The sequence below is a fragment of the Pseudorca crassidens genome, chromosome 6, assembly GCF_039906515.1.
Source record: "Pseudorca crassidens isolate mPseCra1 chromosome 6, mPseCra1.hap1, whole genome shotgun sequence".
NCBI classification, from domain to species: domain Eukaryota; kingdom Metazoa; phylum Chordata; class Mammalia; order Artiodactyla; family Delphinidae; genus Pseudorca; species Pseudorca crassidens.
In genome coordinates, this window is record NC_090301.1 from 45,085,780 (window position 1) to 45,105,787 (window position 20,008).

The 20,008-nt window shown below is 36.1% G+C and overlaps 1 protein-coding gene across 1 annotated transcript in view; it reads left to right on the top strand.

Annotated features, from left to right (window-relative positions):
• Nucleotides 1–20,008, top strand: part of COL5A2 (collagen type V alpha 2 chain) — a 143,975-nt gene that overhangs the window by 102,717 nt on the left and 21,250 nt on the right. The window contains exons 17-37 of the mRNA XM_067741232.1: nucleotides 1,733–1,777; nucleotides 2,879–2,932; nucleotides 5,190–5,288; nucleotides 5,633–5,677; nucleotides 5,795–5,893; nucleotides 7,158–7,211; nucleotides 7,445–7,552; nucleotides 8,610–8,663; nucleotides 9,250–9,348; nucleotides 10,559–10,612; nucleotides 11,339–11,437; nucleotides 11,544–11,597; nucleotides 11,692–11,745; nucleotides 12,755–12,808; nucleotides 13,536–13,589; nucleotides 15,174–15,218; nucleotides 15,751–15,849; nucleotides 16,867–16,974; nucleotides 17,252–17,305; nucleotides 19,526–19,579; nucleotides 19,793–19,846. Coding sequence (XP_067597333.1) covers nucleotides 1,733–1,777; nucleotides 2,879–2,932; nucleotides 5,190–5,288; nucleotides 5,633–5,677; nucleotides 5,795–5,893; nucleotides 7,158–7,211; nucleotides 7,445–7,552; nucleotides 8,610–8,663; nucleotides 9,250–9,348; nucleotides 10,559–10,612; nucleotides 11,339–11,437; nucleotides 11,544–11,597; nucleotides 11,692–11,745; nucleotides 12,755–12,808; nucleotides 13,536–13,589; nucleotides 15,174–15,218; nucleotides 15,751–15,849; nucleotides 16,867–16,974; nucleotides 17,252–17,305; nucleotides 19,526–19,579; nucleotides 19,793–19,846 — 1,440 coding nt within the window. The remainder of the gene's footprint in view (nucleotides 1–1,732; nucleotides 1,778–2,878; nucleotides 2,933–5,189; nucleotides 5,289–5,632; nucleotides 5,678–5,794; nucleotides 5,894–7,157; nucleotides 7,212–7,444; nucleotides 7,553–8,609; nucleotides 8,664–9,249; nucleotides 9,349–10,558; nucleotides 10,613–11,338; nucleotides 11,438–11,543; nucleotides 11,598–11,691; nucleotides 11,746–12,754; nucleotides 12,809–13,535; nucleotides 13,590–15,173; nucleotides 15,219–15,750; nucleotides 15,850–16,866; nucleotides 16,975–17,251; nucleotides 17,306–19,525; nucleotides 19,580–19,792; nucleotides 19,847–20,008) is intronic.

Genomic DNA, 20,008 nt, shown 5'->3' on the forward strand with positions numbered 1-20,008 from the left:
GAATGGGCATCATCAGAAAATTTGCAAACAACAAATGCTGGAGAGGGTGTAGAGAAAGGGGAACCCTCTTGCACTGTTGGTGAGAATGTAAATTGAAACAGCCACTATGGAGAACAGTATGGAGGTTCCTTAAAAAACCAAAAATAGAATTACCATATGATCCAGAAATCCCACTGCTGGGCTTATACCCAGAGAAAACCATAATTCAAAAAGACACGTGCACCCCAATGTTCATTGCAGCACTATTTACAATAGCCAGGTCATGGAAGCAACCTAAATGCCCATCGACAGATGAATGGATAAAGAAGTTATGGTACATATATACAATGGAATATTACTCAGCCATAAAAAGGAACGAAATTGGGTCATTTGTTGAGACATGGTTGGATCTAGAGACTGTCATACAGAGTGAAGTAAGTCAGAAAGAGAAAAACAAATATTGTATATTAATGCATATATGTGGAACCTAGACAAATGGTACAGATGAACTGGTTTGCAGGGCAGAAATTGAGACACAGATATAGAGAATAAATGTATGGACACCAAGGGGGGAAAGCTGGGGTGGGGGTGGGATGAATTTGGCAATTGGAATTGACATGTATACACTGATGTGTATAAAATTGATGACTAATAAGAACCTGCTGTATAAAAAAATAAATAAAATAAAATTCAAAAAAGAATCCACCTGCCAATGCAGGGGAAATGGGTTCGAGCCCTCGTCTGGGAAGATCCCACATGACGTGGAGCATCCAAGCCTGTGCACCACAGCTACTGAGCCTGCTCTCTAGAGCCCATGAGCCACAACTACTGAGCCCATGTGCCACAACTACTGAAGCCCGTACACCTAGAGACCGTGCTCCAGAACAAGAGAAGCCACCACCATGAGAAGCCCGTGCACCGCAGCAAAGAATAGACCCACTCTCAGCAACGAAGGCCCAACGCAGCCAAAAATAAATAAATTTATTAAAAAAATAAAGAAACTACACCTATGAAGAAATTAATAAAATAAGCAGGATTTGCCATAGGGAGAAATTAAACTGTGTTACATTTGCAACAGAGACCTCAATCTTCATGAGCCTTTCATTCCATGGGAACAGTGGAGCTGGGATGGCTCTTCAGACTGTTTTGAATGGGGGCTAATCCTTTGTACCACTGCATTGACCATGGAAAGGCATAACCTTGGGATAGCTAACTCCTTTCAGCAATTTGTGGGGAGGGTCTCAACTGTGAGCCATCACAGCTTATAACACTTCCAGCAGTGGTAGAATGATTATTTCTGTGCTGAAGGGGGATCTGGGTGACACCCGCAGCATTCACTACTACTTAATTTCCTTTGTGTGTGTGTGTGTACATGTGCTCTAGGTTTTTGTTTTACATGGAGTGCATTCCTTCCTCTGGGTTATTCTATTAAGAAGAGCCCAGTGTTCAAAGTTTCATTGTCTTTCAGCTCATTTGATAGAAGGTGACACGTTCAAGTAAAAAGAATCATTTTAATCAGTTTGTATTTCCAGTCTTGATTTTTCTCTCTTATTGCTGTAAGGGTAGATGTGCTTATTGCTACTTTACGCATGTTGTATAAATGTGTATTTTTATTGCTATTAACCTAGTTAAAGTTGTCAGTTAACCTTAATATTCATTCTCCAATTTTAACATAGACATTTTTATAACGTAAATGAATTGTCAACAAATACTGTAGAAAATGCACCGTTATCTTGCCTCTTCTCCTAACTAGGGACAACGAGGTGCACATGGTATGCCTGGAAAACCTGGGCCAATGGTGAGTGTATTACTTTCATATTCATTCATTCACTTATTCATTCATTCTTCCGTTTGTACATTCATTACCATTTACAAAGCACCTACTGTGTCCCAGGTGCTTGGAACAGAAAGACAATAAACACATAGTACTTGTCTTTGAAACCTGCCCTGTCAAAGAAGAGAGATATATCAATTGATATTGTAGTATAATGCTATTGCTAACTTCTGTAATAGGGAAAGCAACCTGAAGTATGGGAACCTACCTGTACCGACACCAGTAGTGAGACAAAGAAGTCAAGAAAGACTTAAAGAGGAACAACTTTTAAGCTTAGTCTTGAAAGATGAGTATATAAAAAGAACAAGAATACAACATGGTCCGTACAGTGGATAGGTGAAAAACATGATGAGCTCAGGGAGATATTCAGTACTAGGAGGGTAAATCGGATTTGCAATTACTTGCCCTTAAGATCTTTTCTTCCTTGTTACTCATAAAAAGGAAACAACCTATGGGAGGAAAAATAAGTGTAATTTAAAAGGGCTTTTATTAATGCAAAACTGATGGATTTAAAATACAGTCCTCAAAGAAGAATCAGGATAACCTAGAATGAAATTCCTCTTACACTCATTTCCTTTAAATCCAGCTTTAAATCAGTGGTTTAGACTCTATTCATGCCTTCCCAAATGTAGTATAGTGACACATATTCACTTTTTATTAGCCTGAAAAAAATCACTTCAAAATATCAAGATGATTCTTAATCATCATTTTTATAAAGTGAAGTCCTAGATTTTGGTACAATGTGTAACTTTCTAAAAACTATCCTTATTACTTGGTTAACACAAAGAAAGTAATTTCTCTAGAAGCAATTGTTTCAAACAATTTGTGTTTGTGACTGACTCTCGTATGCTACAACTAGGAAATTCTGTTATGTTTAATACCACTGGACATGTCTTTTAGCACAATTTCATATCAGTGTTGTAAGGTTCTTATGATAAAATTATATTATTATCTTTGTGATTTTAAAGTACTAAGTGGATTATTCTTATATGTCAAAGTACAGAATAAAAGATTTCATGTTAATTAAAATACACGTCTAATCATTTTTCTGGTTTCTTTTAATAGGGTCCTCTTGGGATAACTGGTTCTGCTGGTTTTCCAGGAAATCCTGGGTTGAAGGTAAGATGTTACTATATTTAGCTCTTGATGACATGAATTACCTGAATCCCAAAGTAAAGAATGTCATTTCTTTCACTGAAGAGTGTGGAAGTTGCTCTTAACTAAGGAAAAGAGCCTAGCGTATTCTCAGTGTCCATTATAGTAGGGGAAAAAAAAAGAAAATGAAAAATATGACATTATTATATAATAAGTAATTAAAAGAGAATTACTTATAATCATGCACTTGTAGTATCAAAGAATCTGTTGCAATAGGACTCTAACACCAGACAATTGTAACGGCTGTGAGGGGTAAAGGTTTAATCTGAATTGAACTCTATTCTTGGATACAGTGCCTGGCAGTAATAAATAGCAGAATGTTCTAAACAATAGGAGAGTAAAATAAATCCGAGGTGATCAAAAGGCCACACAATATTGGCCTCCACTTCTGCTCCCCTTCTCCCCACCTCCACCCCCGCAACTTACACAATCATTAATGGAATGCGTGGGGAGGCTATTTGGCTGTCCATGTGGAAATGGATTGGAGTATTCTGCTGGGATGATTTACATTTGTAGTGAGTCACAACTTGTTCTTTCTCTCAACACTTTGGATGATAAATCCATGTATTACAGTGGGAGGTTATTAAGATTATATTAGCTAAATTAGTGAATAAACTCAGAACGCTACCTTCAAACTTTGAACAACACAATACGTTTGATTTTTCTCACACCCGGTTTTTCTTTGGCAATAATTTTCTTCATCTTGAAGAAGGGATTTGCTCACAAGATTCTGCTGTACAAAAATAACCGTGGCCAGTCACCTCACCTCTCTAAATCTTGTTTTCTCAAGGAATTTTATTGAAGATTAAGTGAGAAAATATGCAAACCCTTAGCATAGTGCCTGAGGCAGAGGATGCCCTCAGTACAGGCCCACGCTTCTTGTTAGTGGGGCCACTCAGATTGGATTTGAACTTCGAAACAAACAAATAAACAAACAAAAAAATCTCTAGTTGACATTTCAAGTATTCTTTGAAATGTGAGAGTCATCAAGTCAAATTATTCTTCGGCTGTCTCTAATGCTGACTTTAAATTCTGTGCCACAGGGATGTGCCTGCTTTATTTTAAAATGGTTCACTATTCACTCCGTTGGTTCACTAACCAGTCCCTCCGTTAACTGAGAACTCACTGTAGGACCTGCTTCAATTCCCCTCTGTATCTGATCTGCTCCCTGAGTAGGACCTGCTTCAATTCCCCTCTGTATCTGATCTGCTCCCTGAAGTCCTAAGTCTGCTGCCACTGACTCTGACATGGGAAGGCCCAAACTCCCTGTGTACCTCAATCAAAATAGGCAAAATCCCTTCCCTCTCTCTCTCTGTAAGACTCTCCACCCTCACACCAAGCTCTGGCTAGAGAATTCAAGGAAGAATACTCACAATGCCCCGGACTCTCACTTAGCAGGAAGTGGTTTCTGCTCCTACTGTGGCCTCTAGTTAAGACTTCACTAGCCATCATAGTTTATACAGTAGTTCACTCTGGATACTTCCCTCTCCTCCTGGGTTTTTCTAATACGGGCTGTTGGCTACTGAAAACTCCTCAATAAAGTCAAACACCTCACAAAACTGTTTCAGAAATTGTTTCCCTGTCCTACCACCACCCCCAACATAAAGACCACCACCCTGGTGTTTGTTTTTGGCCAAAATTCTGCTATACCTGTAATATTCTTCCAGGCTGTCTGGCTCTCTAGATGAAGAATAAACTTTCACGTCTAGTTCTTTGTATTTCAGTGAAGGATAATAGGAATTCCCTCTAGGATTTGATTTACATTAGGTACCTAATATGTTAGATAAAATGCAGAAACTCAGCTAAGTTTGAATTTCAGATAAATAAAGAACAATCTTTTAGGATAAATATGTTCCAGGTATTGCATGGGACAAACTTATTCTGAAATCATTTGTTGTTTATCTGAATTAAAACTTAACCAGGCATCCTGTATTTTTATTTACTATCTGGATCCCTATCTTGGGTTGAAACAAGGGTAGCTATCAGGTGACCTTCACCAGGTTGCTCTGCTCTGCATGCTGTGGGCATCATCACATCCAGAGTGGCGGGAAGTAAGTCCATCCCTTAAGCTAAGTTAGGCACACACCCCTGGAAACTACTTTGTGTTCTTGACTCGTTTAAATGATTGGGTGTAAAATGTAAAACTCCAAATAAGCAGTCAGCTTTGAAACACACCACACTGATATTTTCTTAAATTAACGTTTTCCTCGTACCCCTTTAGGGAGAAGCAGGTCCCACTGGGGCACGAGGCCCTGAAGGTCCTCAGGGGCAAAGAGGTGAAACTGGGCTACCGGGTCCTGTTGGCTCTCAAGGTCTTCCTGTAAGTTCCTAGTATATTTAGAAATTATCACTGAAAGCTGGACATGTTTTATAACTATTGAGCAAAGGCAACGTATTTTAATATATTCTCTTTCAATTCTGAATGAGTGTTTAGAACTCATGAAAAAAAACATGTCCCTTGTCAACTCTGCAAATTTTGTCTATTTTATGGAAAAGGGAATTAATTAGTCATAAAAGTGATTTTTATAATATAATGGTGGTTGATTTATTTTTCCTTTCTTTCTTTTTGGTAATTTTTCTGCCTCCTTTTGTGAGATGGGTGGACATCTGAATACCACCCTAGATATGGCTTAATATTTCATGAACTTTTCCTGTATCTTTTAGGGTGCAGTGGGAACTGATGGTACGCCTGGTGCCAAAGGCCCAACAGTGAGTAACTAACTTCATTTATGCCACATGAGGTTCAAATGGGCGCAATCCTTTGAACAGTGACCATAGACTTGTGCCTAGGTCTCTGCTCATCATGTTACTCTTGCATTCCAATAGGGTTCTCCGGGTACCTCTGGTCCTCCTGGCTTAGCAGGGCCCCCTGGATCTCCAGGACCTCAGGGTAGCACTGGACCTCCAGGAATTCGAGGCCAACCGGTAATGTCCATCAAAGAATTATTATCCATTAGTATAATACAACTAAGATCGCCAGAGAAATAATATGCAATGAGATACAGTGAAACATAGATAATGTGACTTATTTGAATGAGACAAAAGAAGGTAGGAATTTTTGTAAAGTGGAAGCCAAATATTAATGTACAATTTACATGTTTAAATTCAAAGGGGAAAATTATTGCACTATGTTAAATTTTAGTGTTCTTTTGTTTAAAATAGTAAGGTCATAACTTCATGATCCACCTCATAGAATTTTATAGAGTTACATAACAAATATGGAGACACTTTGCAAGCCAGTATGGGGAAATACGGAGTTTTCATGGGGGGTTATAATGACAACTTGGCTAAAATGGGTTCAACAGCTATTTCTTAAGATTTATTCTTGAAGAGTGCTTCCAACATGTTGTTTATATTGAATGAGTTTCCACATTTTGTATAAATTTGTATGTTTTATATTCATATATTTATCTATTGGTAAAAATATACGGTTAGTTCTTAAGAAATAAACACATTGAGAAGTTGTGCTTATGTATCTTTTAGCTTGATATATAACAAAACTTTGTTTCCTAGTACTACTTAAAACAAATATTTTAGATCCTGATCTAAGTAATTTGATTATGCTGATAAACCCTTTTTAAATGCTAGTGATGAATTTATAAAAACATGCGTGTTGTTGGTATTTTACATTTGATTTTATCATGTTCTCAATTTAGCAATCTGGTTCCCACAAATTATAGTACAATTGGCATTATAAAGACATACATACCCAAAACTCTTGAATACTCTAAAGATAAAATACCCTATTTGATGTTGTCAAATCTCAATAAATAGAACATAAATATAAAATTATTTTGATTTTGGGTGAAGAAATCTATTTCCTAAAATAGACTCTAAATAGATTTATCTATTGAAGTTGTCATTGTTAGTTCTAATTTTTATTATCAAATTGTAATAATAACTGAATAATTCTAATTATCCTACTATGCATGATTAAAAACAAGATTTTAAAAGTAAATCTTTTGAAGACCCCTGTAAAATATACAAACTACTACCTAACTATACTGGATTTTATAAAATTTCACACACATTCTACAAGATTTGCATAATTTAAAAAAAATTATTATACTGCTCATTCAGTACAGATTCAGCTGCAGAAAATTTTCAAGGCCCATTCACTGTAATAATTAAAGCAGGTTGGGCTGGATAAATATCTTGGTTCTTAAAATTATCAATGTTTTTATTTTAGGGTGATCCAGGAGTTCCAGGTTTCAAAGGAGAAGCTGGCCCAAAAGGGGAACCGGTAAGGTTTTATTTCTTTTAAATGATAAGAAGAACATGAATATTATCCAGAAATGTAAGCCCAAAATACTCAAGTACTTCAAATAATGACAATGAGAATTATAATACTTTTGGATGGAAATAGTTTGCTTAATATAGTTTAAAATTTGTGACTGACTTATTTAAATGAATCTTTTGACTATAACTCCCTTGTCAAACGGCTCTTTCTGGTATCTGTCCTTCTGTTTTCAATAGGGGCCACATGGTATTCAGGGTCCAATAGGCCCACCTGGTGAAGAAGGCAAACGAGGTCCCCGAGGTGATCCAGGAACAGTTGGTCCTCCAGGCCCCATGGGAGAAAGGGTAAAATTTGAATGATTGAATAAATTCTTATAGTTGTGGGGGAAGTACATGAATAACTTTTGGAATAGTGAGGAAAACTAGAGCAATTAAGAGAAATGCTAGCAGGTGCATTGCACAGTTCAGTATGGCTATCTTTGAATTCAGGGAGCCAACTGTCTAATCATTGTTCATTCATTCATTCATCTAATATTGACTGAACAAATGCTCTATGCCAATTTGGTATATGGTGCTTGGGATACATCAGTGAACAAGAATGCTATGGGTCCAGCCTTCATGCGGGGGCTAGTAAACAATAGTTTAGTGGGGAGGTAAGCAATAAACAAGTTAACAGGTAAATAAAAATATAATTACACATTTTAATAAGTGCCATATACACTTAGGGAATAGCAGGGTGATGTGGTAGAGAGTAACTTATGACAGTAGTGTGGCATTAGGTTAGGTGGTTAGGAAATAAGATTCTTTGAGAAGATGGCATCTAGCTAAGATCTGAAGATTAAGATGAGCCAGCAAGAAAACTTGAGAGAAAAAGCATTTTTCAGCAGAGGAAACAAAAAATGCAAATCCAGGAGGCCAGAAAGGGCTTAGTGATTTTGAAGACCAGAAAAGGTTGCTGTGACTGGACTATAATGAAACAGGTCTGAAAGGGAGAATAACAATATCACCTTACTTTTGTATGGAACCTCAGAAAATGCAAAGGGCTTCACATCAAAGACAATACTAATGCCTGCAATCACTGACATTTTGATTGTGGTAGATGGTACCATTTCTTTACCTCTCGTATCTATATCTATGTATCAGTTTTTCTCTATGTTTAATTTTACAATGAAGTGGTAAAATATTTTTTGATTTGAATAATTTTGGCTCAGTACTTACATATATTTTTCAAAATTTAAAATGTCTTTCTGTATAGTCAGGTTATTTTTTCTTATACATATCTATTGCTGTGTTGGGTTGATCATAGCTCCTAAAACCTTATAGTACTAAGAATAAAAATCACCCACTCATTATATATTACAAAAACATCCACAATTAAGAATCACATTTTGGTCATTTGTAGGGTGCTCCTGGCAATCGTGGTTTTCCAGGCTCTGATGGTTTACCTGGACCAAAGGTAAGGTTATCCTATCAAGGTTGACACTCCTGTGGGCAGTGTTGCAAAAGATGCCATTGTCCAGCATGGTGATCTAGCCTTGGTCCACATGGGTCCAGATCTAGAAAAGAGTTGGACACAGATGTTACTCCTACTGCCAAATCCCTCTTGTGCAATTTCTTCATTATAGAGGTCTAGGGGAGAAGGATGATGGTTGGAGGTGTATTGGAGTTTGTTTTCAAACTTTCCAGGGACATTCTTGAGAAGAATAGGCCATAAATCTTTCCTTTAGCCGATATATATTTTTTCCTTTATCTAGAAATTTAGACTGTTTCAAAATTTGGGGGTTTCTAAATCTAAGTTATTGGAGTGAGGCTCTAAACACAACTTTCATTAGTTAATGATGAAAAACCTCTATTCTACAAGGAATCCAAATGAGAACAAAATGTGAAGTGACATGGTTTACAAAGAAGTCTTTGTAACTACTTTGACAAACTCTTTTATGTTATACCAGTGGTTTGATTTGTAAACAAGGATTTTATATATGCTTGCTTTTGTTTCCCTGCACTCCCTTTTTCCTGATATGTTCTGCTTTGCTTTGGAACAGGGGGCTCAAGGAGAGAGGGGTCCTGTAGGTTCTTCAGGACCTAAAGGAGGTCAGGGGGATCCAGGACGTCCGGGGGAACCTGGGCTTCCAGGTGCTCGGGTAAGAACACAGCAGTTTTTGGCTACATCAACCCAGGAGATATGCTCCTGAGAATTCATTAAAGGTTTCTTAAAGGTTTTTTTAATAGCTTGCTTTCGCGACTTGGAACATTTCTTTGTTTTTTTCTTTGGGTTTGACCTGATTCATTATTTTTGAAATAATGAATGGTTTGCTATTTTTATCATGTATAGAAAAAAAAACTTCTAGTCTCCTTTATTCAAAGAGGTATGTATTAATAATTTTACCACTTGATATGAAAAGAAAATCCTTTTTATCAATTTTTATGATTTTTCTTTACTTGCTGATGAACAACTTATGTGACTTTTAGCACAGAGAATTCCTGACAAATTTCATTTTAACAAAATGTCACTTGAAAATTCATTAGAACTATGGAATTACCCTTATATTCAGTTGTCAACAATGCCCCTTAAAGAGAAAAGGATTATACAGAAAGCTTCATGGAAAGATACATTTGGCTCAACATAAGTTCTTTGTCCTGAACCCAGTGTTAGATATTTGAGTAAAAGTCTCCTACAACCCTTTCTCCTTCTACGTGAGAAAGAGGCATTGGGTTCATCTTCGATAAATATCTTCGATATTCTTCCCTAGACACATGATAAAGGTGGAATGCCAGTTGAATGACCATTCAATTACTTTTAGTAAAAATGATCCCTGATTGTAGACTGCATTTGGACTTGGAGGACTATGAATGGATTAAAAAAACTGGTAGGAGGCATAGCTTTGGATTTCCTGAGTTTGCAGGGACTTGTACCTGGGCATTCACCTTGCTGGGACCAGTATAGTATGTCCAAGGTGCTGTTACAAATATTGGTTATGTGAGATTTCAAACCAGGGTGGCTCCTGCACCCACCACATAGACTGATTCTCTCACATCGGGCCTCCCATTGTGGGAGGCTTAGAGTCTGGGCCTGAAGGCTGTGCTGTGAGGACTCCTCCCAGTGGGGAGTCCCACATGTGATGCCTTGTTGCATGTTGTGTTGTCTGCCCTGTATCCTGCCCTGTATCCTGAAACCAGGTTGAGTGGGGCCCATGATGGTCCTGTGAGTTTGTCTAGAGGAACCTAAGGCTACTGAGAGTGGGCATTGCAAAGCGGAACTGGATCTTTTTAATGCAGTGCTATTTTTACTCTTTAGAATCTTTACTCCAGTTGCAGGTCAGCAACAAACTGACAATTGCTTTTAATTTTTAGGGTCTGACAGGAAATCCTGGTGTTCAAGGTCCTGAAGGAAAACTTGGACCTTTGGTAAGTAATTTAAACAGAAGTCCACCACCATTAATATTTCTCAATAGACATGCAACTTACATGGTAAGATGCTTATTTAAGGTTAACATTTTTGATCAGGTGGATGCTGATCATGTTTACATGTTTAAAATGTACCTTCCTCTCCTGGAAGTAAATATTAAGGATCTGCGTATTTTCAAAATGACCAAAAATTGATAACGTTGTATTGAAATAAATGCTGGAGATTGTAATTGCTTCTCTGACATAAGTGAAAAAGTTTCCATGATGTATTTATTAATATTAGTGGAATTTGTTAGCAACATTCTCATTTCTTGATATCCTTCCAATTTTATACATTTAAGAGATAAGTGGGTATAAATTTGAAAGTTCATATATTCTGGGCCCTTTCCTTATACAGCAAATGTGAAATGGAAGTCCTGAGTTTTCATTACCACAAACAAGAGTAAATGAAAGAAGGAAGATTTCCCCTATTAATATGAGAATGTAAAGAGACATAAAGATGAGGCTTGTGTATAGAATAAGAATAAAGTCTCCATTCTAAACATTCAAATACCTCAGCAGTTGTTTTTAAAAACACTCAACTGTCCTGATTCACTGAAATAAAAACGTGGCTTAATTTAAAACTTACATAACTTTTGTAGTAAGGAAAGGCAAGTGACAATTTGGGTGATGTAACATTCAGAGAGAACTTATGTGAAACTTACATTGCTCCTGTCAATTTTGTAGGGTGCTCCAGGAGAGGATGGCCGGCCAGGTCCTCCAGGCTCCATAGGAATCAGAGGGCAGCCTGGGAGTATGGGTCTTCCAGGCCCCAAAGGTAGCAGTGTGAGTACAGTGTATAATGTTGCCATCTCATCATAATCCTCACTTGGAGCTGACATGTTTATAGCAAACTGATTGAAATTTAAATTAGTTTGCATTGATTCTTTAGGGTGACCCTGGAAAACCTGGAGAAGCAGGAAATGCTGGTGTTCCTGGGCAGAGGGTAACTACACATTTTCTGCTAAAGAAAAAAATATATATGAAATTACCCAAATTCTCATGGTCTCACCTCATAAATTATCTCTCTGCGATGCTAGGGAGCTCCTGGAAAAGATGGTGAAGTTGGTCCTTCCGGTCCTGTGGGCCCCCCGGTATGTAAGTTTTAGTGAGAATATATTCACATTGCATTCTTCAGTGATGTTTGTCTGAGACTTTACTCATGGGTAGGTTTTGGGGGGAAGTAAATAAAAAAGTGCAAGATGGAAGAATTTCAGTTATATCTTTTCTTTTGATTCCTGTGCTGGCATCTTCTGCCTTTTTAAGTAGAATTATTGGTCTTTTCATTTTAAACTTCTATGAAATGCTGATGGTAAAAGCTACCTCATCATCTCTATGTTATCACAGTTGAAAATTATATGAGGAAAGTAGTGTCTGACAAATATTTTATACTGTATTTTATTTAAAATATATAAATACTCGATTATACCAGGGTTTTTTTTCTAATATTGTGTCTTATAGAAATTTATTTAAGCGTTTTTTTTGTTTGTTTGTTTTGTTTTTTTGGATGGACTAAAAAGGAATAATATTTATCCTTTGAGGTATATTTTCATCCTAGGATTTTAAAATTGTGTTAATCAGAAATATTATGGCATGTTTATTTGTTTTGGAATGGGGCAATTTAAATATCTTTTTTAAAATGTTAGCTTTGCTTTCTTTAGTTATTCTAGTTTTGAAGGTTTGATTAATAATTTTTATAACACTGAGAAACAAACTACAATGGAAACATTAATTACCTTTTAGATTAGACATATAAAAGTAATGGATTTTTCCATGCCAATAGTCAATTTCCCCCCAAATTTTACAGTTGGCTCCAGACATTTATGTTTGGATAAAAAATGAACACATGTTATCAGTTTCTTCACTGGCTTTAGAAGATATTTTCTCACCATCAGGGACTTAAAATGGTACAATTAGTTGACATTTAGGACTAGTTTATTATCTTGCTAAAGTGAAAAACTTGTGATTGGAAGAAATACAAAGAAATATAAATATTTCTTTATAAAATATAAATATAAATACTTCTGGTGGTTCACACAAGTGGGAAGCAGACATAAGGATCTGGCTCTTGATGTTCATGGTTTTCTTTCCTTCGTGACTTAGGGTCTAGCTGGGGAGAGAGGAGAACAGGGCCCTCCAGGCCCCACTGGCTTTCAGGTATGCACTGACTCAGTCTTCCATTTCTTCTTCCCCTAAGCAAAATGCTTTTTTATAAAAAGATATGGTTGAATGACGTGAAATTCTACAATTTTCAAAGGGGTCATTCCTCTTTTAGTAAATAAGATAGACATTTGGACAAAATCAAACATTTTTACTCAAAGAGAAGGAACAGATTTCCCCTGAACAACTGATCAAACCCCAAACCTATTAACAAATTATAAATCATAAAATGTTCTTAATATCTCAATAAGATTTATTTAACTATATTGAGGCTTATCTAATTTTATTGACACAGTGTCTAAAATTTTTTGTTGAACAAATTTTCATGATTTATTTAATTAAATATGATGGTATATTAATAGCATAGATAATCATAATTTGGGGAAAAAACTGTCAGGACTAACTTTCAATATTTATTCTAGTAGCCTAAAGTATTGTTCTCAAAGCCATTAAAAGCTCCACAAATATAAAGAACCTACTGTTATATCCTTACCTCTTTTTTGCTAAGTGGTGTGCAAATGAAAATCTAAACCTACGAACTGACTAGCTGCTGTGTTATGTTAGAGGATGTAGGTTTCTCATTTTGCTTTGCTTAACTTGTGTTTAAATAATGTCTTTTGCTTGAAAATACAGTCAGGGAGCTCTATGAATTGTGAACTGTTAACACTGGTGGCCTATTAAATTTCCACAGAGTCACAATTTTATATTCTTACTTTTGCTTTAGGGGCTTCCTGGTCCTCCAGGGCCTCCTGGGGAAGGTGGAAAGCCAGGTGATCAGGTAAGTGTTTAAATAATAAGGATAGCAATACTAAAAATTGCTAACATAATATCACTTACTATGTGTCAGGCTCTGTTCTGCTTTGCTTTAAATTAATTATCTCCTTTAATCCTCAAAACAACTCTTATGTACTAGGTACTATTATTATTATTATGCCCATTTTACAGATGAGGAAAATAAGGCACATGGATGTTAAGTAATTTTCCCAAAGTCACACAGCTGATATGATTTGAACCCAGGTCATGTGCTTATACTGTGTTCTTAATCACTAAATATGTCTTACTGTACATTTTACTGGAGGCTTCATAAACGGTTATGAACAGAAACTTACCATTTTATTTCTGTCATTTTACCAGCACATAGGTTTATGTAATTTATTTTTCTTTTAGTGATTTATTCATTCATTTAACTGTTCAGAAATATTTGCTGAGCACTCTGTGCTAAGCTCTACTAAGCCTTGGCCTGAACCAATTGAACAAGATGGACATGGACCTTGCCTTATATTTTATTTTACTAGGAGACAGAGAGTATAGAAAGTCAGTTACAACAGTAGCATATTCTAAATGCTATGGTAAGAGAGGCACTGTGTGTGTATAAACCTAGAAGATGCACCTAATTCAGACATTGGGGTTTAGAAAAAGTTTCCTGGACAAAATAGTATCTTTTATAAGATCTGAAGGAAGAATGATGGTAAGCGGGGAGGAGGGAAGGCAAGAAAATACTCCAGGAAATGCAAACAGCAAGTGCAAAGGCTTGATGATCAAATTTAGGCGCTGAAAAAAGTTTGGTAGGTCAGAAATGTGAAATACAGGTTGAGGAGGGTGAAGAAGAGGCTGGAGAATGACAGGGGCCTGATCCTGGAAAGTCTTAATTTGAGTCTAGTTTGTTCTTATTATTAGAGTAATGGGAAGCTAATGAAGGGCTTTTAAGTAGAGAGAAATACTATTACATTTGGGTTTTAGGAAGATCATGCCACAATGAAGACAATACATTTCAAGGGACAAGACTGGAGGCCTACTTGATGTAGTTACTGTCTTTATCAAACAGAGAAGTTTTAAATGACAAATTTTCCTTTAGTTAAGAACAAACTTTTAATGTAGTGATGACAGCATTAGTTTGAACCCAAAATTCCTAGTACAGTGTGTTGTCTATATTATATGTTCAAGGAATATTTATTAAATTGAATTGAATTGGTTCTATTTAAAAGATTAGTACTTCATTGCTTTTAATTTCACTTTCCTCTGTTAAGTTTTTCACATTCCATTAGGAAATAAAAGGCCTTTTGCTTTTATTTTATTGTTGCTAAAAGTAATATCTTTGTGAGATAATATTTTGAATGAACTCATTGCCCAAAGTCAATCATTCAGGTATAATATAAACTTTTCTGGAAAAGTATTTCCATCCAATGTATATGATATCCCATTGTTTATAAAATTGTACATATTTTTCTTTCTTCAATATTATGGGCTTAGTCAGACTTCTAATAGTATGTTAGAAGAAATTAGGTATATGATCTGGAAAGATTTCTAATAAATACCTAAAGTTCAGTTGAAAGTTTTTCATTTAAAAAAATGTATTTTATAGGGAGTTCCTGGAGATCCTGGAGCAGTTGGCCCATTAGGACCTAGAGTAAGTATTTTCTTCTTCATGATTAACTTTGTGTCCATTGGCTTCAGTTTGAAAAAGCATCTTTTATCTTAAACTGGGCTTTAATTGTTACAGTTTTTTACTTAATGAAAATCAATCTTATGAGAAATATTTTGTGCTGTGAAACTAGTATATGCTTACTTCAAGTTTATTTCTTATTAAATTAGAAAACTGAGTCTTAATAGTTGCTCATTTCTAAATTTTTCCCCAGTAGAAGTCATTTTTCACATTTCCAGGAACACTTTTTTTTTTTTTTTCCTGCGGTACGCGGGCCTCTCACCGCTGCGGCCTCTCGCGTTGCGGAGCACAGGCTCCGGACGCGCAGGCTCAGCGGCCATGGCTCACGGGCCCAGTCGCTCCGTGGCATGTGGGATCTTCGCGGACCGTACCCGTGTCCCCTGCATTGGCAGGCGGACTCCCAACCACTGCGCCACCAGGGAAGCCCATCCAGGAGCACTTTTAACCCATTTTCAGATCAAGCACTGAGACTGTTTGACATTCCTATGTTGTGTAGGGAGAACGAGGAAATCCAGGGGAAAGAGGAGAACCAGGAATAACCGGACTTCCTGGTGAGAAGGGAATGGCTGGAGGACACGGTCCTGATGGTCCAAAAGTAAGTATGGTAGTGAGCTCAGTAGTTTAAAATGGTCTAAAATTACTGCTCAATAAACACGTAATGGTACTAGGATTTATTATTATTTATTTCTCTTGTTTTTACAAAATATTTGATTATATAATTTCTTCAACAAATATTTAATGAACACCTTCTTGGCTTTTCTTTGGCACTAAAGAGTCAGCTAAAAAAGAATCTCTTCTTTGATGGGATTTTTGATCACTACATAAAGTAGTGATACATTCTCATATACAAACCTGTTTCTAATATTTATTTATATAACTTTTATTAATGACTTCTATTAATAAGCAGAGCTAATAAATCGAAAATAGTGTAATTTATTAGGATGTCTTCCTAATCATATGCTCCATTTTCCTTGTCTCAGTTTCTACAGTTCTGCTTACTTAATATATGAAAGTATGTCACTTTTGAAATCCGAAATTACAATACATTACACGGCAAAAATCAGTACCATTTCCTTTTGGGTGCTGTTTTAAAATTGGTAGAAGACTGTGTGGCCAACTTCAGTGCAAACAACTGAAGTAGAATTTTTCATGATCATATAATATTAGATCCCTTATTACCTTCAAAGGCCAGAGTGATTGAAGAAGATCTGCTTCAATTTAATTACTGAATGAGCCTGAAAGCCAGCTTCATATCATGGGTTCTTTAGAGAGAGAATGGAATACTCTCTAAATGTGATGTCTTCTTTTTTTATTAGAATCCCTATGATGTTGCCAAAAAAAGAAAATAAAAAGGCAATTCTATCATTTTTATTTGAATTGGTACCCAATTTCTCCAAAGAGAATGTTGAAAACAAACCAACAATCAAAACAGCAAGATCTGATTTTTTTAAAATGAACTCAGAGTCAGTTTTCCCAAATGAAAAATATAAGCACTAGGTTGAACCACAAGAAATTGCCAAGATTCTACTATTTTTGATTTACCAAAACAGGAATTTCATATAGTTTCAACCTTAAAATATAGGTGAGCTTACTTATTGTTGGTTCATTTCAGGGCAGTCCAGGACCAACTGGGACCCCTGGAGATACAGGCCCACCAGGTCTTCAAGGTATGCCAGGAGAAAGAGGAATTGCAGGAACTCCTGGCCCCAAGGGTGACAGAGTAAGTTTGGTTTGTTTAGTTCATCCATTTACACTTTCTACTGATAATGATTTCCTGGGCAGACTTTTACTTCTACCACCCTAAGTCACAAGTCATTCATTCATTCATTCTTTCAGTATATGTGTACTTAGAAAGTGTTCAGTCCCAGGCATTGTTCTATGCTCAAGGGGATACAGCTGTGAACATTAGAGAGAAGTCCCTGCTCTCATGAAGCTTCCATGCAAGTGTAGGAAAAAGACAATTAAATGATTAAATGGTGTTTTGTATGTTTTCCCAGGGTGGCATAGGAGAGAAAGGTTCTGAAGGTACAGCTGGAAATGATGGAGCAAGAGTAAGTGAAATCATTCCTTTCAGCAGCTGGGCTAGGAATCAACATCATCATTATCATATGAATTTGCCTGAACTTTTAAAAATAAGTTTCATGTTTCCATGGTTGTCAGGATTAGGAGAATGATGAGATTTGACACTGATGGACCACAGATACTCATTTTGCTTACCTTGAATTAGAACAAGCCAAAAAATAGTCATTATTGAGAGAATGAAGTAAGACACATTTTTATTGTGCATATGAGGTTGGTGCTTTAAGCGGTGGGGCCCTCTTTATCTTTATTATCTTTTTATTTCATAGGCAATGTTTATTTTTATTAAAATGCTGCTCTAGTGAGTTGCCTTAGACCTCATTCCAGTGCAGGCAAGTAGAGTTTTACAGAGTAGCCGAAGGTGTGACAAATGTTTCTCAATATACTAGATGTTAGGGGTGAGAAAATTACTGCATGATGAATCGCCATTAATGCTTTCATTGATAAAGAGGCTGAATAAGTGAAATGTAAAGAAGGATTGTTTAATATCCTTCCAGAAATTGACATTTAACAAACTTTATGTCCTTAAAAATGGAATGTCTTTGCAATTCTAAGGATAATCAGACAATCAGACTGAAAATATATTTTCAGACATGAATGATCCTCTCAGGTAAGAGCAGGTAGTTACAGTTGCTCAGACAGTCAGCATTTCCTGGAAATAGTTCCTGATATTTGATAAATAGTTTCTGGTTCAGTATGACATGGTTTGCTGTTAGTTGTCATGCTGTGTCCTGACAATAGCCGTTATACTATTAAAAAAGAGATGACACTGAACCACTGTTAATATTTTGATTCTGTCCATTGAGCCACTGTTAATACATTGATTATATTAACTTTTGATTAAAGAAATAAAGTAAATTATAGAAAAGTTTTAGCCTTAGTGATAATTATCCCTTTTCTCTTTTTCTGGAAAGCTAATTAAGGGTGAAACACTTAGTTTAACAAATTATGAACTCAAAATATCTCTTGCCTTTTAATTAAATCTAATATTTGATTTAATACTTTAAAAAAGTGGTCTAAGTAAATCTGGTTTATGGTTTGTATTTCACATCATGGTTGGTCTGGAGTGCACAGTAAGTAGTGAAGTGCTGTTTGAAGGAGAGATGATGCATTGACAGTTTATTTTAAGGAGAAAGCTGAAATACATATCTATTGTTCCTTTGAACTATGAAAATGCAATGCAGTAGGATCAAGATTTAAGCAATGACTGCTTCATTTTTAGTGAGGGAAATATGTTGTTTTAGGGAAGAAGCAGAGCAGAGCATTTGCTGTAATCTCATGGTAAAGGAAAAAAAATGAATCACTTTTTTTCTGTATGAAAAAAATGAGAATGTAATAAAGTCACCTTTATATTTAATCAAATCCTTTAAGGAAGTATATTAGGTAAACGGATGGCAGAACATTGTTTCATTATAGATCTAGAGAATTTAAGGTCACAGTTTTCTTATGTTCTTGTCACAGATATAAAATTAAAAAGTCATTTTGTTCCTTAAGTTTCTGCAGTAATGCATACAGAAATTAAATGACAAAAGCTTGTGAAGAGGCAATACACAAATATGAGAGAAAAAAACCTGTCTTAGGAAGGATTCCAATACAGTGCAGCAGTTTAAAGATTGTAACCTCATGTCAAGAAAACCCCATGTGGTAGCACCCTACATTCTGAGCCAGAGAACAGCGTCATCTTCAGTGTAGTGGGGTAGTGCAACTCCTTTTCATCTCAGGGGAATGTGGAAAACTGAGTGCTTTAGTAGAATTTCACTTTTTTAAAAAAAATAAAGGAGTGATATTTCACTAGTATAATTTAAGAATATAGTATTCTATACAAAAAAAGAAAAGCCTCTTCAATCTACTGTCACATTTCAAATAGGTATTAGCAAAATTAAATAAGCTAAGAAACACAGAAACACTGTTGAAGGGTAGCGCTAATTTCATACTAATGTTTGAAGACGGTGTTATATATGGAGGAGTTGAGTTGGATGAAAGAGATTAAAACGTTTTGTGGAGAAAATCCATTGGAAATTGTTTTAGACTATATAAAATATTGAGAATATACAGTTATATCATTTATAATAGGTAATGTTTTACAAAAGCAGTCAGCTGTAACAAAATAGTCCCTTCTTTGTTAGTTTGTTTAAACATGGAGATTTCTGTGCATTCTTTTCCTCAGTATGCCTATGTTATGTTAATTGCAGGGTCTTCCGGGTCCCTTGGGTCCTCCTGGTCCTGCAGGTCCTACTGGAGAAAAGGTAATGTCACAAGTTGTTATTTTGTGGACTTAAAATCCTGAGATTTGAATGCTGGATCTTTTTCATAATGTTTTCTCTTTCATAAAATTTGACAGTTGGACTAGATCATCTCAGAGTTCTCCTCCCATCCGCCCTACACATAGGGCCCAAATCCTACGGTTATACTGTTTTGCCACTGCTTTGGACAATAACAATCTAAAATCTGCTTTCTAGGGAGAACCTGGCCCTCGAGGTTTAGTTGGCCCACCTGGCTCCCGTGGGAATCCTGTAAGTGACAGTATTTTGATGTTCTTTAGTATGAGCTTGAGCAGTAAAACGATTCATCATTTTGTCTTGATATTTATAAAACCATGCCTGTTGGATTACGTTACTTTTAACTTCCTGGTTTTCACCTTTTACTATTCTCATTAAACTTAAAAAAAAATCATT